The following is a 9855-nucleotide window of genomic DNA, read 5'->3' as shown; positions in this document are numbered from 1 at the left end:
GGTTAAAAATATTTAAGCCATAACAATATAATTTTTAAACAGAGATGTGACTAGAAACTAATGTGACTTTTTAGAAAACAGTGGAGTCCAAATTCATATTATTGACTTCAAAGCAAACATCTTGGGAGACTATAGATAGTGATATTTCAATTATTTATTCAGTGAAACACATAAGAAATACTTATTCTATGTCAGACACTCAGAGAATTTTTAAAATTCCTTTTTTATATTTCTTCCAAATCCAGTTAATGAAGCATGAAGAAAACATTCCTTTTTTTTTTTAATGTTTATTTATTTGTTTTGTGTGTGTGAGAGAGAGAGAGACAAAGAGCAGGGGAGGGGCAGAGAGAGAGGGAGAGAGAATCCCAAGCAGGCTCCACACTGTCAGTGCAGAGCCCAACACAGGGCTCCATTTCACAGACTGTGAGATCATGACCTGAGCCAAAGTCAAGAGTCAAACACTTAACTGAATGAGCCTCCCAGGTGCTCCAAAACTTACTTCTTTATAGTCATCTATTATTTTGACCCCAACCGGAAATATACAATTTGGTCATCTACCAAATAGACTATTCAATAGACTTGGCTTCTAGAATCTTCAGGCTATAACTAAAAGTCAATTCCAACTTCAGAGGCTGAAGAATTGATCAAGTTGAAGATATGCTAAAGATTCCTTTATGTGTAGCATACAACCACTTCGATAAGGCTAGCAGTTGGTAATATCCGATCACCCCATCTTAAAGAGTACCTTTCTTCCTTTATATGCTATTACTTTTCCCTACATTATTTTTCTCTACTTGAGAAAACTGAATAGAATCTCTCAATAGAATGTGAGTTTCATGAGAGCAGAGACTTTTGCATGTTGCTGTATTCCTAACATTGGAATAATGTTTGACACATAAAAAGGTGCTCCATAAACAGTTTTTGAATGAATAAGTGAATGAATGAATGAATGAATGAACAAATAAAATGAAGATTTATATTACTTCACATAAAATTTTGCTTTAATTTCACAATTCCATAAGTCAATGCAAGTATAAGGTTTCAATTAATGACTTATATAGTTCAATGTTTTCTGTTTCTTCTATTATTATTCAATAAATAGAGATAAAGTGGTCCTCTGGTTCATTAGCAGTATAGATTATTTTCTTCTGTTCTTTCCTACTTCAAGGGGATAAGTTACCATTGGATTGCCTTCTAGAGTCTTGCTCTCTCTGCCTCTCACTGTATTATATTGGTACAATTTTTGTGCCATAACTACATGCAGGGTGCTAAGAAGGATGCAAAATAAGTGTAGGACTACTCCAGGTTTTCAGGAGCTTAAAGATGTGCTTGCAAGAACAAGAGCCCATATTTAAAGTAAAAAACAATGAGAAGAGTGACATTCTATGGAATACCTTCTCAGAGAGAGGAGAGTGGTTTGTGTTGGAGCTTCTCAGAGGATGGTGTAGAAGACAGAGTACAGCACCTTGACACTGAGAAATGAGCTGAATGTGGACATGTGAGGTGAGGACCTGTAGAGAAAGGGTCAGAGGCAACATGTGATTCAAGCTGTGGGGCAGCGGAAAACAGCACCGATCTATCAAATACAATGCCTTCCTCCTACAGCTGCCCCTCCTCTATGACCTTGACCCCTCATCTTTTAAACATTGTGCTCTGCCTGTTTCAGACTCTGTGTCTCCTTCTCTCTCTGCCCCTCCCCCATTCATGCTCTGTCTCTCTCTGTCTCAAAAATAAATAAACATTAAAAAAAATTTTTTTAAATATATGCCAGAGAGGATGATTTTTCTGCACCTGTACTCCTACTAGCAGCCTAATTTAAGTTACCACACCATCTACTTGCTCTAGTGCAGTATCTTCCTAACTGGTCTCCCTGCTGCCATTGTCTATTTGCCATGTAGCCCCCCTAGTAATCACTTCATATTATATTCAGTTCTTGTGACATCCTTGCTTAAAAGCCTTCAAACATTGCTCTTCTGGGATACACTTGCATAAGAGTCTGCTTCATTGCCTGTGTACCTGCTGTTCCCTCCGCTTAGAATGTTCTTCCCCTCCCCCAACACTTGAGTGACTAGCTCCCCTAGCTTCCCTTAGGACCATTATCCTCGAGCCCTATTTAAAAATGGCCACACTCTATTCATCACCTTTTACTCCCTTCTCTTTAAAAAAAAAAAAAAATCTCTTCCAAGCACTTATCTGGGTACAGGTTTGTTTATTCATTTATTTATTCATATCCTTATTGCCTGTTTCCTACCACTGGCATATAGGTTCCATGAGGTCAGGGAGTGCTCATTGCTATAACTCTTGTGACTAGAGCAATGCCTGGCATTGAATAAATATCTGTTGAATGAGTGCATTGCCATCCTCTTGGTTAGCCCCTCCTTATGTAAGGTGGTATCCTGAGTGATGTGATCAAAACCCAGAGTGCAGGCACAATATAGAGAAATTACAAGTGAAAGATGGGGCAATCTTAGCAGAGCCAGTGCAGAAGACAGAACTAAGATGGGGACTGGAAAACGAGGATGAAAGGGCGGTCAGGCAATCCAGCACCTCCTGCCACACAGAGTATCTAGACTCTTGTAGACTCTAGGGGACTCTAGAGCCAATGGAACATACCAAGCAAGATTTTCCAGTGTCATGCAGTGGCTGCCATGGGAAGCCTTTTTCTGGGGGAACTGAAGGAGCAAAGTTTCCAACAGGAATGGACTCTGTGCATATTGGCTGTAGCCATAGTCAGCACTGAATCTTTACACAAAGAGGAAGTTGGTGGTATCGCTGTGCAAGTATAATTGAAAATTGTTTATCTTTTCCAATGGGCTGTGAGTTTCTAAAGGGAAGAGACTGCCTGGTCCTGTATCACTCCTGATACAAAGTCTACACTCTTGGCAAATATTTGAGAGAATAGCTGAAAGAAGGGGAAAAAAAAATGGATCACTGATCTCTTCTTCGCTATATACAAAGGTATGAAGAGCAGAGTAACTAGAATTTGCCTCTTTAAACCTGATTGCTAGAAATCTTTTGCATGCATTACATGGCCAATGGTTAAGACTTTTAACAAGGTACTGTCTATCCCTTCCCAAGCAGCAAATTGATATGCCCACAAATTTACACCTCTTGCACAGACAGAATGACAACCAATATGGACCTAAATTTCAAATCATTGACCTCAAAGATTTAAAATGAGCCATTAGGTGATTCACTTATTTCCTTAATCTTCCTTAATAGCAAGATCTTTCTACTTGTTCTTATTAGGAGTTCAACATTCTCTTAATTAAATAACCTTCCGCTTGGGGAAAAAAGTGCCTTTAAGTCTCCCCCGACAAACTCTAAAGCAATTTAAAAAAATGAATAAAAAGAATATTAATAACCGTTTCCCAATAGTTTGGGACATTATCTTATCAAATAATTATTTTTATTTTACTTTTTTAAATACACATATTCATCAATTTTGGATCAAACATGTGACCCTGTTGACATTCCAGGGACAATTTTAGAGTGTTTCTTTGTTGGGAATTACCCTGTCTCAGAGCCTCTTTGGACTGGCAGCATCCTGAATTAACACATCCCTGGCTTTTCCCTGGACCCTGTTGTTTATTTCTTTCATTGTCCTACCCTTTGAATACTGAGAAAGAGGAGAATTCCTTTGCATTCTGAAAGACACAAATGTGGTCTTCATTCTTAAGACTGAACATTTGATTAAGGTCTGCAAATAAAAACGAAAAACACCCAGCAGTAACCTCAACGTGCCATTCCATGCCTCTGCCACAAAGATGTGGATAAAACAGCTCTGCTATTTTCCCAAGTCTTGGTCCCAGGTTGCTGAAGCTTTAGGTCAGTGTGGGTCTGACCAGTTAGCACACCTCCTTCTGGATGCCTCCTTACATTCACTCCCACATTCATCAAATAACTACTCCCAACACTGTGTCTCCAAAGCCATTCTGTTTTGCTCATTCATTTCCTTTCCTCCCTCCAAATTACTGTGCAACGGGTGTCAGGCAGTTTCAACACAGTGAATTCCCAAACTAGCATTTCTAAAGTCCACTTTAAACTTGTATTCCTTTTACCCCCATCTGCCTCAGCATCCATCTCTTTCAAATCTCTCTTCTCAGTTAATGGGTCACTGTTTCTTTTTTAGGTTATAGAAAAATGGAAATATCTCCGTGGAAGACTTTTTAATACAGAGCTCTTAAATCTTGGACTAGAAATTGAGAATCTTTGCAGACCATGTATCAGTACACGATTCTCCAGAAAACTGTGGATTCTCACTTGTTTCCTAATTGCTTTTATTAAGTATGTGCTCCCTGGACTCTTAAGGTCTCAGGGAAGGCTTTAGGTATTGAGGTTGAAAAATTCCTAACAGGCAGGAGAAGCCCCACTCTGGCAGTGCGTGTGTGCGGGAAGGTGGGGGGCAGATAGCTCTGGGGAGGCACTGAGTCGGTCCTCCTCCGCCTACGTGGTTTGCGCGCCATCTAGTGGAGCTCACAGAAGGGAAGAAAGCCCCACGAAGACACACCCAGCTCAGGGTTGGGCTGTCTTCCCCTCTGGGTCAATTCCCCATGGCAAAACTGACTGTATTTCAACTTTACCAGTGCACAGGGGGCAAATGTGGTACACATCGTTAGGAGGTTGCTTAAAGGCATGGGATGTTTAAGAAAGAGGATAAAAGACTTTGAGAACCTATTAAGAAAGTCAAGAAGTACTGTTAGTTATTCCAGAAAGCAGCACTCTAAAATTATAAGTACTCTGGCTGAGAAAACAAATAATACTTCTCTCTGAATATGAGAAACACAAAAAGGAAGGAAGAGGAAAAAAGAGAAAGCATGGGGAGAAAATGAAAGAGGGAGACAGGATAGCATAATGCTGGGTAGATAGTTCTAAATCTGGGTTCAAATTTCAGAGCTACCGCTTACCACTCGTGCGATGTTGAGAAATTTATTTAAACTTACTAAGCTTCAATTTGTTCATCTGTAAAATGGGGGTCATCCCCCCTACCTTGTAGGGATGCTATGAGGGTTAGATAAAGGAAGATACAAAAGCACCAGGCCCAGGGATTCATGTGAAAACGCACAATAAATGGTAGCGTTATTAGTAGGGAAAAGACAAAAGTAAAAGAGAAGGAAAGAAGAAAGCTCAGTAAGGGATAGATGTGGAACACATTATGATGTGAGAAAGAAAATAACATCTAGGACTTCCAACTTAGCAGAGGCATTTATTTGATCAACTTAACAGGTGAATCCCATGAAAGGGGGAGTCTTCCCCAACCCCAGTAGATACAGAGTCTCTGTCTGAAGTTCACCTTTGTTACTGTACTCACAAGTGTCAGAAAGGGCTTCACAGGAGAGCCTTCCCTCTTGGCACACCTTGGTCTTGAAGCTGTGGGCTGAGAACCCTACATTCAATCCCCTACAGGTCTTTAATTCAGTGCTGGGAGTTTGTGTGAAGGAAAGGTAAATGTGACCAGTCGGAGATGGGACTGATCAAGGGGGTGGCAATTAGGAACCAGTGAGGGTAACCATTAACACAACCTAGCTTGAAGGAGTGTTCTGAGAATCCTGGTTCACCACTGTCTATGGCCGTTAATCCCAATTGAATGGTGCTCTTTCAGAGACCGGGCTAAATATCTGTATACCCCGAGGCGCCTTCTCTCACCACCAAGAGCTAAATCCCCCTGGCAGGTCCAGGAGGTGGATGCACAGAGCTGTCTCAGTCTCTCCTTTGGAACCTGATATGACAACTTCTAAGGATTGCCTAAAACCCTCCAGACAGCAGAAGCCTCTGGGAGCACAATACTGCACTATACCCCCCCACACCCCCAGACACACGATCATGTTCTCTGAGGAAGCTCTCTCTTAGCCTAGCGTCTCTAGCCAGAGCCCAGAACTAGAGATCATAATGCCCTTCTCCTGATGTAATGACCAATCACAATCTCAGGAGAACAGCAGCCATTGCTTGCATTTCTAACCTTTTACCAGCTTCCTTCCATGCCAAAGAGAAAACTAGGAACAAGAACTCAGTAATATGATCCCCAATTAGCATAAAATAAAAACAACCCAGTCATGTTTTCCACGGGCTTTTCCAACCTCAAACTAAACACATGAAACAGGGAGAAAGCGATAAAAATATACACATGGAACTATAAATATATATACTGTCTGTGGATGTGCAGCCAAGCACCCTGAGCCAAACGAGTATCTGTCTCTAGGAAAGCCAAGCAGCCAGATGCAGAAATCTGAGAATTTTCCCTTTCCAAAGTACAATGTGAGTACAGACAGGAAGGGAAACTATCCTTCCTGGCAAGGAAGGGGTTAAGTCCTCAGCCATCCTATTCTAAAGTGATTTATGATGATGGGTAGTGTTTCAAAACTCTCCCCCACCCCAAAGAGCAGCCCTCCCCTTCCCCACCGAGAGTCCACTCTCAACGTGCTGAAGTGAGAAGGAGGTGGTGTTTTGCTGATCTGTTAAATTCTTAGTGAAGTTTCCTTGATTTCCAGCGGCTGCTGTTGTTTGAGTTTGGTTTGGATCAAAACTGAGGTTGTCCTGGCATTTCTGGGACCGAGTCCAGGCAAGAGGAAGAAGAAAAAGGAGAAGGAAAAGAGGAGGAAAAAAAAAAAAAGGTGGGGAGAAATAAAGGGAGGAGAGAAGCGCAGGAAAAGAAAAAAGTCTTTTTCAACATCACATTCCTGTGTTTTCCCTCAGCCTGGAAAACATATTAATCCCAGTGCTTTTACGCTTGGAAACAAAGGGAGTAAGCCAGACTGTGGGGGAAAGGGTGATAAGAAGGATCCTGGAACTCTAAAGAGAGAAAGAGCAAGATTCAGGACTAGCTGGGACTCCACTTCCAGGGGCGCCCTGTGTTGTTGGCACAGGGGACTGGCACACACAGACACACGAGACCGAGCAGAAACTACAGACAAATGGAGAAGCAAAGACTTACAAGGACAGCTCCTTTCACCTCATCCTACTTGTCAAGAAGGTGAAAAGACAGCCAGAGGAAAGAAGAAAGCAGCTCAACCCTCAGGTCAGGACAGGCTGTGGGTCGGTGGCGCCTTTGGGAGCTGGAGTTGCAGCACACCCCCCTTTGTACCGCTCAGCCTGCAAAGGAGAAAGAGGCTTGGGAGGAAAAGTATTTCATCTAGAAAACTGTCCTGGGACCACACTTCAGATTGCCTTTTAAACCCTCTACATTCCATCTCCATGAGCCACCATGTAAGTGTGTAATCTTTCCTGTCTTTGGTGTGTTTGTTTGTTTCTTTGTTGCTTATTTGAAGAAATGAAATAGGAATGTTGTCATCATTAACGTGCTCAGTGTGCCTTTTCTCTGGAGCATCAGAGAGCCCGTGGAAACGGTGCACACAGGCTGAATGGGGAACTGAGCTGGGTTTCCTGCTTAATGGAACTGTCTCTGTTAAGCACTAACAAATTGCAGGGGTTTAAAAGCAACAGGATCTCATCCTATTTTCCATTCCCTGACCTCCTTCCTTTTTCTCTCACCATCCCTTCCCCCACCCCTTGGCCAAGATAGAGAAAGAGAAAAATGCCCAGTTCTGTTTGCAATTAAATGATTTTCTTTTCTTTCTTTCTTTCTTTCTTTCTTTCTTTTTTTTTTTTTTTTACTCCCCCTCCCCCCTCTCTGTCTTTTGACCCCGCTGCCTTTCAAAGTGGATTGCACAATGACATGGAGAATGGGACTCAGTGTTACCATGCTGCTGGCAATGTGGCTGGTGTGCGGATCAGAACCCCACCTCCATGCCATGCATAGAGGGAGCCACGGAGGGCGGAAGGTGCCCCTGGTCTCCCCCGTCCACAGAAGGCCAGCTCGGCTTCTGAGGCACACAGGGAAGGCTCAGGGACTTGAGAGAACCACTGTGGAAGAACCAAAGCTTCCGCCTCTCCAAAGAAGGAGGAGTGTGCCCGTGTTGAGGGTGGCCCCCGCAACAGCCCCACCAGCCCGGCCGCGCGGCAGTGGAGCCCCGGCGAGACCGAAGCAGAGACCAGGAGCCCCGAGCTCTCCCCGTGACATGATCCGAGATGAGGGGTCCTCAGCCCGTTCCAGAGTGTTGCGCTTCCCCTCTGGGTCCAGCTCTCCCAACATCCTCGCCAGCTTCGCAGGGAAGAACAGGGTGTGGGTCATCTCGGCGCCGCACGCCTCGGAAGGCTACTACCGCCTGATGATGAGTCTCCTGAAGGACGATGTGTACTGCGAGCTGGCCGAGAGGCACATCCAGCAGATCGTGCTGTTCCACCAGGCCGGTGAGGAAGGAGGCAAGGTGCGCAGGATCACCAGCGAGGGCCGCGTCCTGGAGCAGCCCCTGGACCCCAACCTCGTCCCAAAGCTCATGAGCTTCTTGAAGCTGGAGAAGGGCAAGTTCGGCATGGTGCTGTTGAAGAAGACGCTGCAGGTGGAGGAGCGCTACCCGTATCCGGTCAGGCTGGAGGCCCTGTATGAGATCATCGACCAGGGCCCCATCCGCCGGATAGAGAAAATCAGGCAGAAGGGTTTTGTCCAAAAATGTAAGGCGTCTGGGGTAGAGGGCCAGGTGGTGGAGGAGGGGAACCATGGTGGAGGAGCCGGAAGGCCAGGACTGAGCGGTGAGAAGAGAAAAGAAGACCCGAGGCGAGCACAAGTCCCGCCGACCAGAGAGACTCGGGGGAAGGTGCTCAGGAAGCCGACCACCGCCACGGCTGCTGCTCCCCCCGCTCCTCCAACCCCAAGGGCCACCACCACCCTGTCTCCTGCTGCAGTGCCAACAGTGACCCGGGCCACCTCTCGGGTGGTCACCGCGGCTGCAAGACCGACAACCACCACGGCCTTTCCCACCACCCAGAGGCCCTGGACCCCCAGGGCGCACCCCTCCTCGGACGCCCACCGGCCCCCAGCAACTGCTGAGGTGGCCACGGCCAGGGAGCCCGGGGCCTCGGAGAATCTCTACCCCCAGCCCAGGAAGGAGCAGCACAGGGAGAGGCTGCAGGCCACCAGGAGGCCCAGCAAGGCCACCAGCTTGGAGAGCTTCACGGCTGCCCCTCCCACCACCGCCTCGGAGCACAGCACGCGGGCGGGCGCGGGCCGTCTCCGGGACAACCGCACCGACCGGCGGGAGCACGGCCACCGGGACCCAAACGTGGTGCCAGGTCCTCACAAGCCAGCGAAGGGGAAACCTCCCAAAAAGAAAGTCCAGGACAAAATCCTTAGCAATGAGTATGAGAGTAAATACGACCTCAGCAGGCCAACTGCCTCTCAGCTGGAGGACGAGTTGCAGGTGGGGAATATTCCCCCCCAGAAAGCAAAGGAATCCAAAAAGCACGAAAAGCTGGAGAAACCTGAGAAGGAGAAGAAAAAAAAGGTGAAAAACGAGAAAACAGACAAGTTACTCAAGAGTGAAAAACAAGTGAAGAAGGATAAGGCTGAGAAAAAGAGCCGGCAGGAGAAAGAGAAGAGCAAGAAGAAAAAAGTAGGGAAAACAGAGCAGGATGGCTACCTGAAACCCACCACAAAACACTTCGCTCAGAGTCCCAGGAAGTCCGTGACCGATCTGCTGGGGTCCTTTGAAGGCAAACGACGACTTCTTGTAAGTAATCTCCCCAGCAGTGTTCTGTGGGCCGAAGCAGGGCACGTTAATGTTTGCTTTGTTATTTTTCTAAAATCATGTTGCTAGACGGCGGGCTGTGGCTGAACCCAGGCCGTGTGGAGAAGATCAGGAGGTATGCCAAGAGAGGGCAGCCAGGCCGGTGCTCTGTGAACCTCTGTCCACACAGATTCCTGGCCCTAAGGTCCAGACTCAATGGCCAGAGGACCTCAGACCTTGTGCCTGGGGAGGCACCTATGCTCAGCTTCTTCCAAACCTGTCATTGCCCATCCCC

At 45.9% G+C, this 9855-nt stretch overlaps 1 protein-coding gene across 1 annotated transcript in view; it reads left to right on the top strand.

Moving 5' to 3' along the window:
- Positions 1 to 6613: 6613 nt before the first annotated feature.
- CCDC80 (coiled-coil domain containing 80) overlaps positions 6614 to 9855 on the top strand; it is a 35196-nt gene continuing 31954 nt past the window's right edge. Inside the window, exons 1-2 of the mRNA XM_019448365.2 lie at positions 6614 to 7203; positions 7657 to 9563. Coding sequence (XP_019303910.2) covers positions 7668 to 9563 — 1896 coding nt within the window. The 5' untranslated portion in view covers positions 6614 to 7203; positions 7657 to 7667. The remainder of the gene's footprint in view (positions 7204 to 7656; positions 9564 to 9855) is intronic.

The sequence above is a fragment of the Panthera pardus genome, unplaced genomic scaffold (assembly GCF_024362965.1).
Source record: "Panthera pardus isolate Hobbes unplaced genomic scaffold, ASM2436296v1 HiC_scaffold_16, whole genome shotgun sequence".
NCBI classification, from domain to species: domain Eukaryota; kingdom Metazoa; phylum Chordata; class Mammalia; order Carnivora; family Felidae; genus Panthera; species Panthera pardus.
Note: the sequence above shows the minus strand (reverse complement) of the source record. Positions and strands in the feature narration are given on the sequence as shown.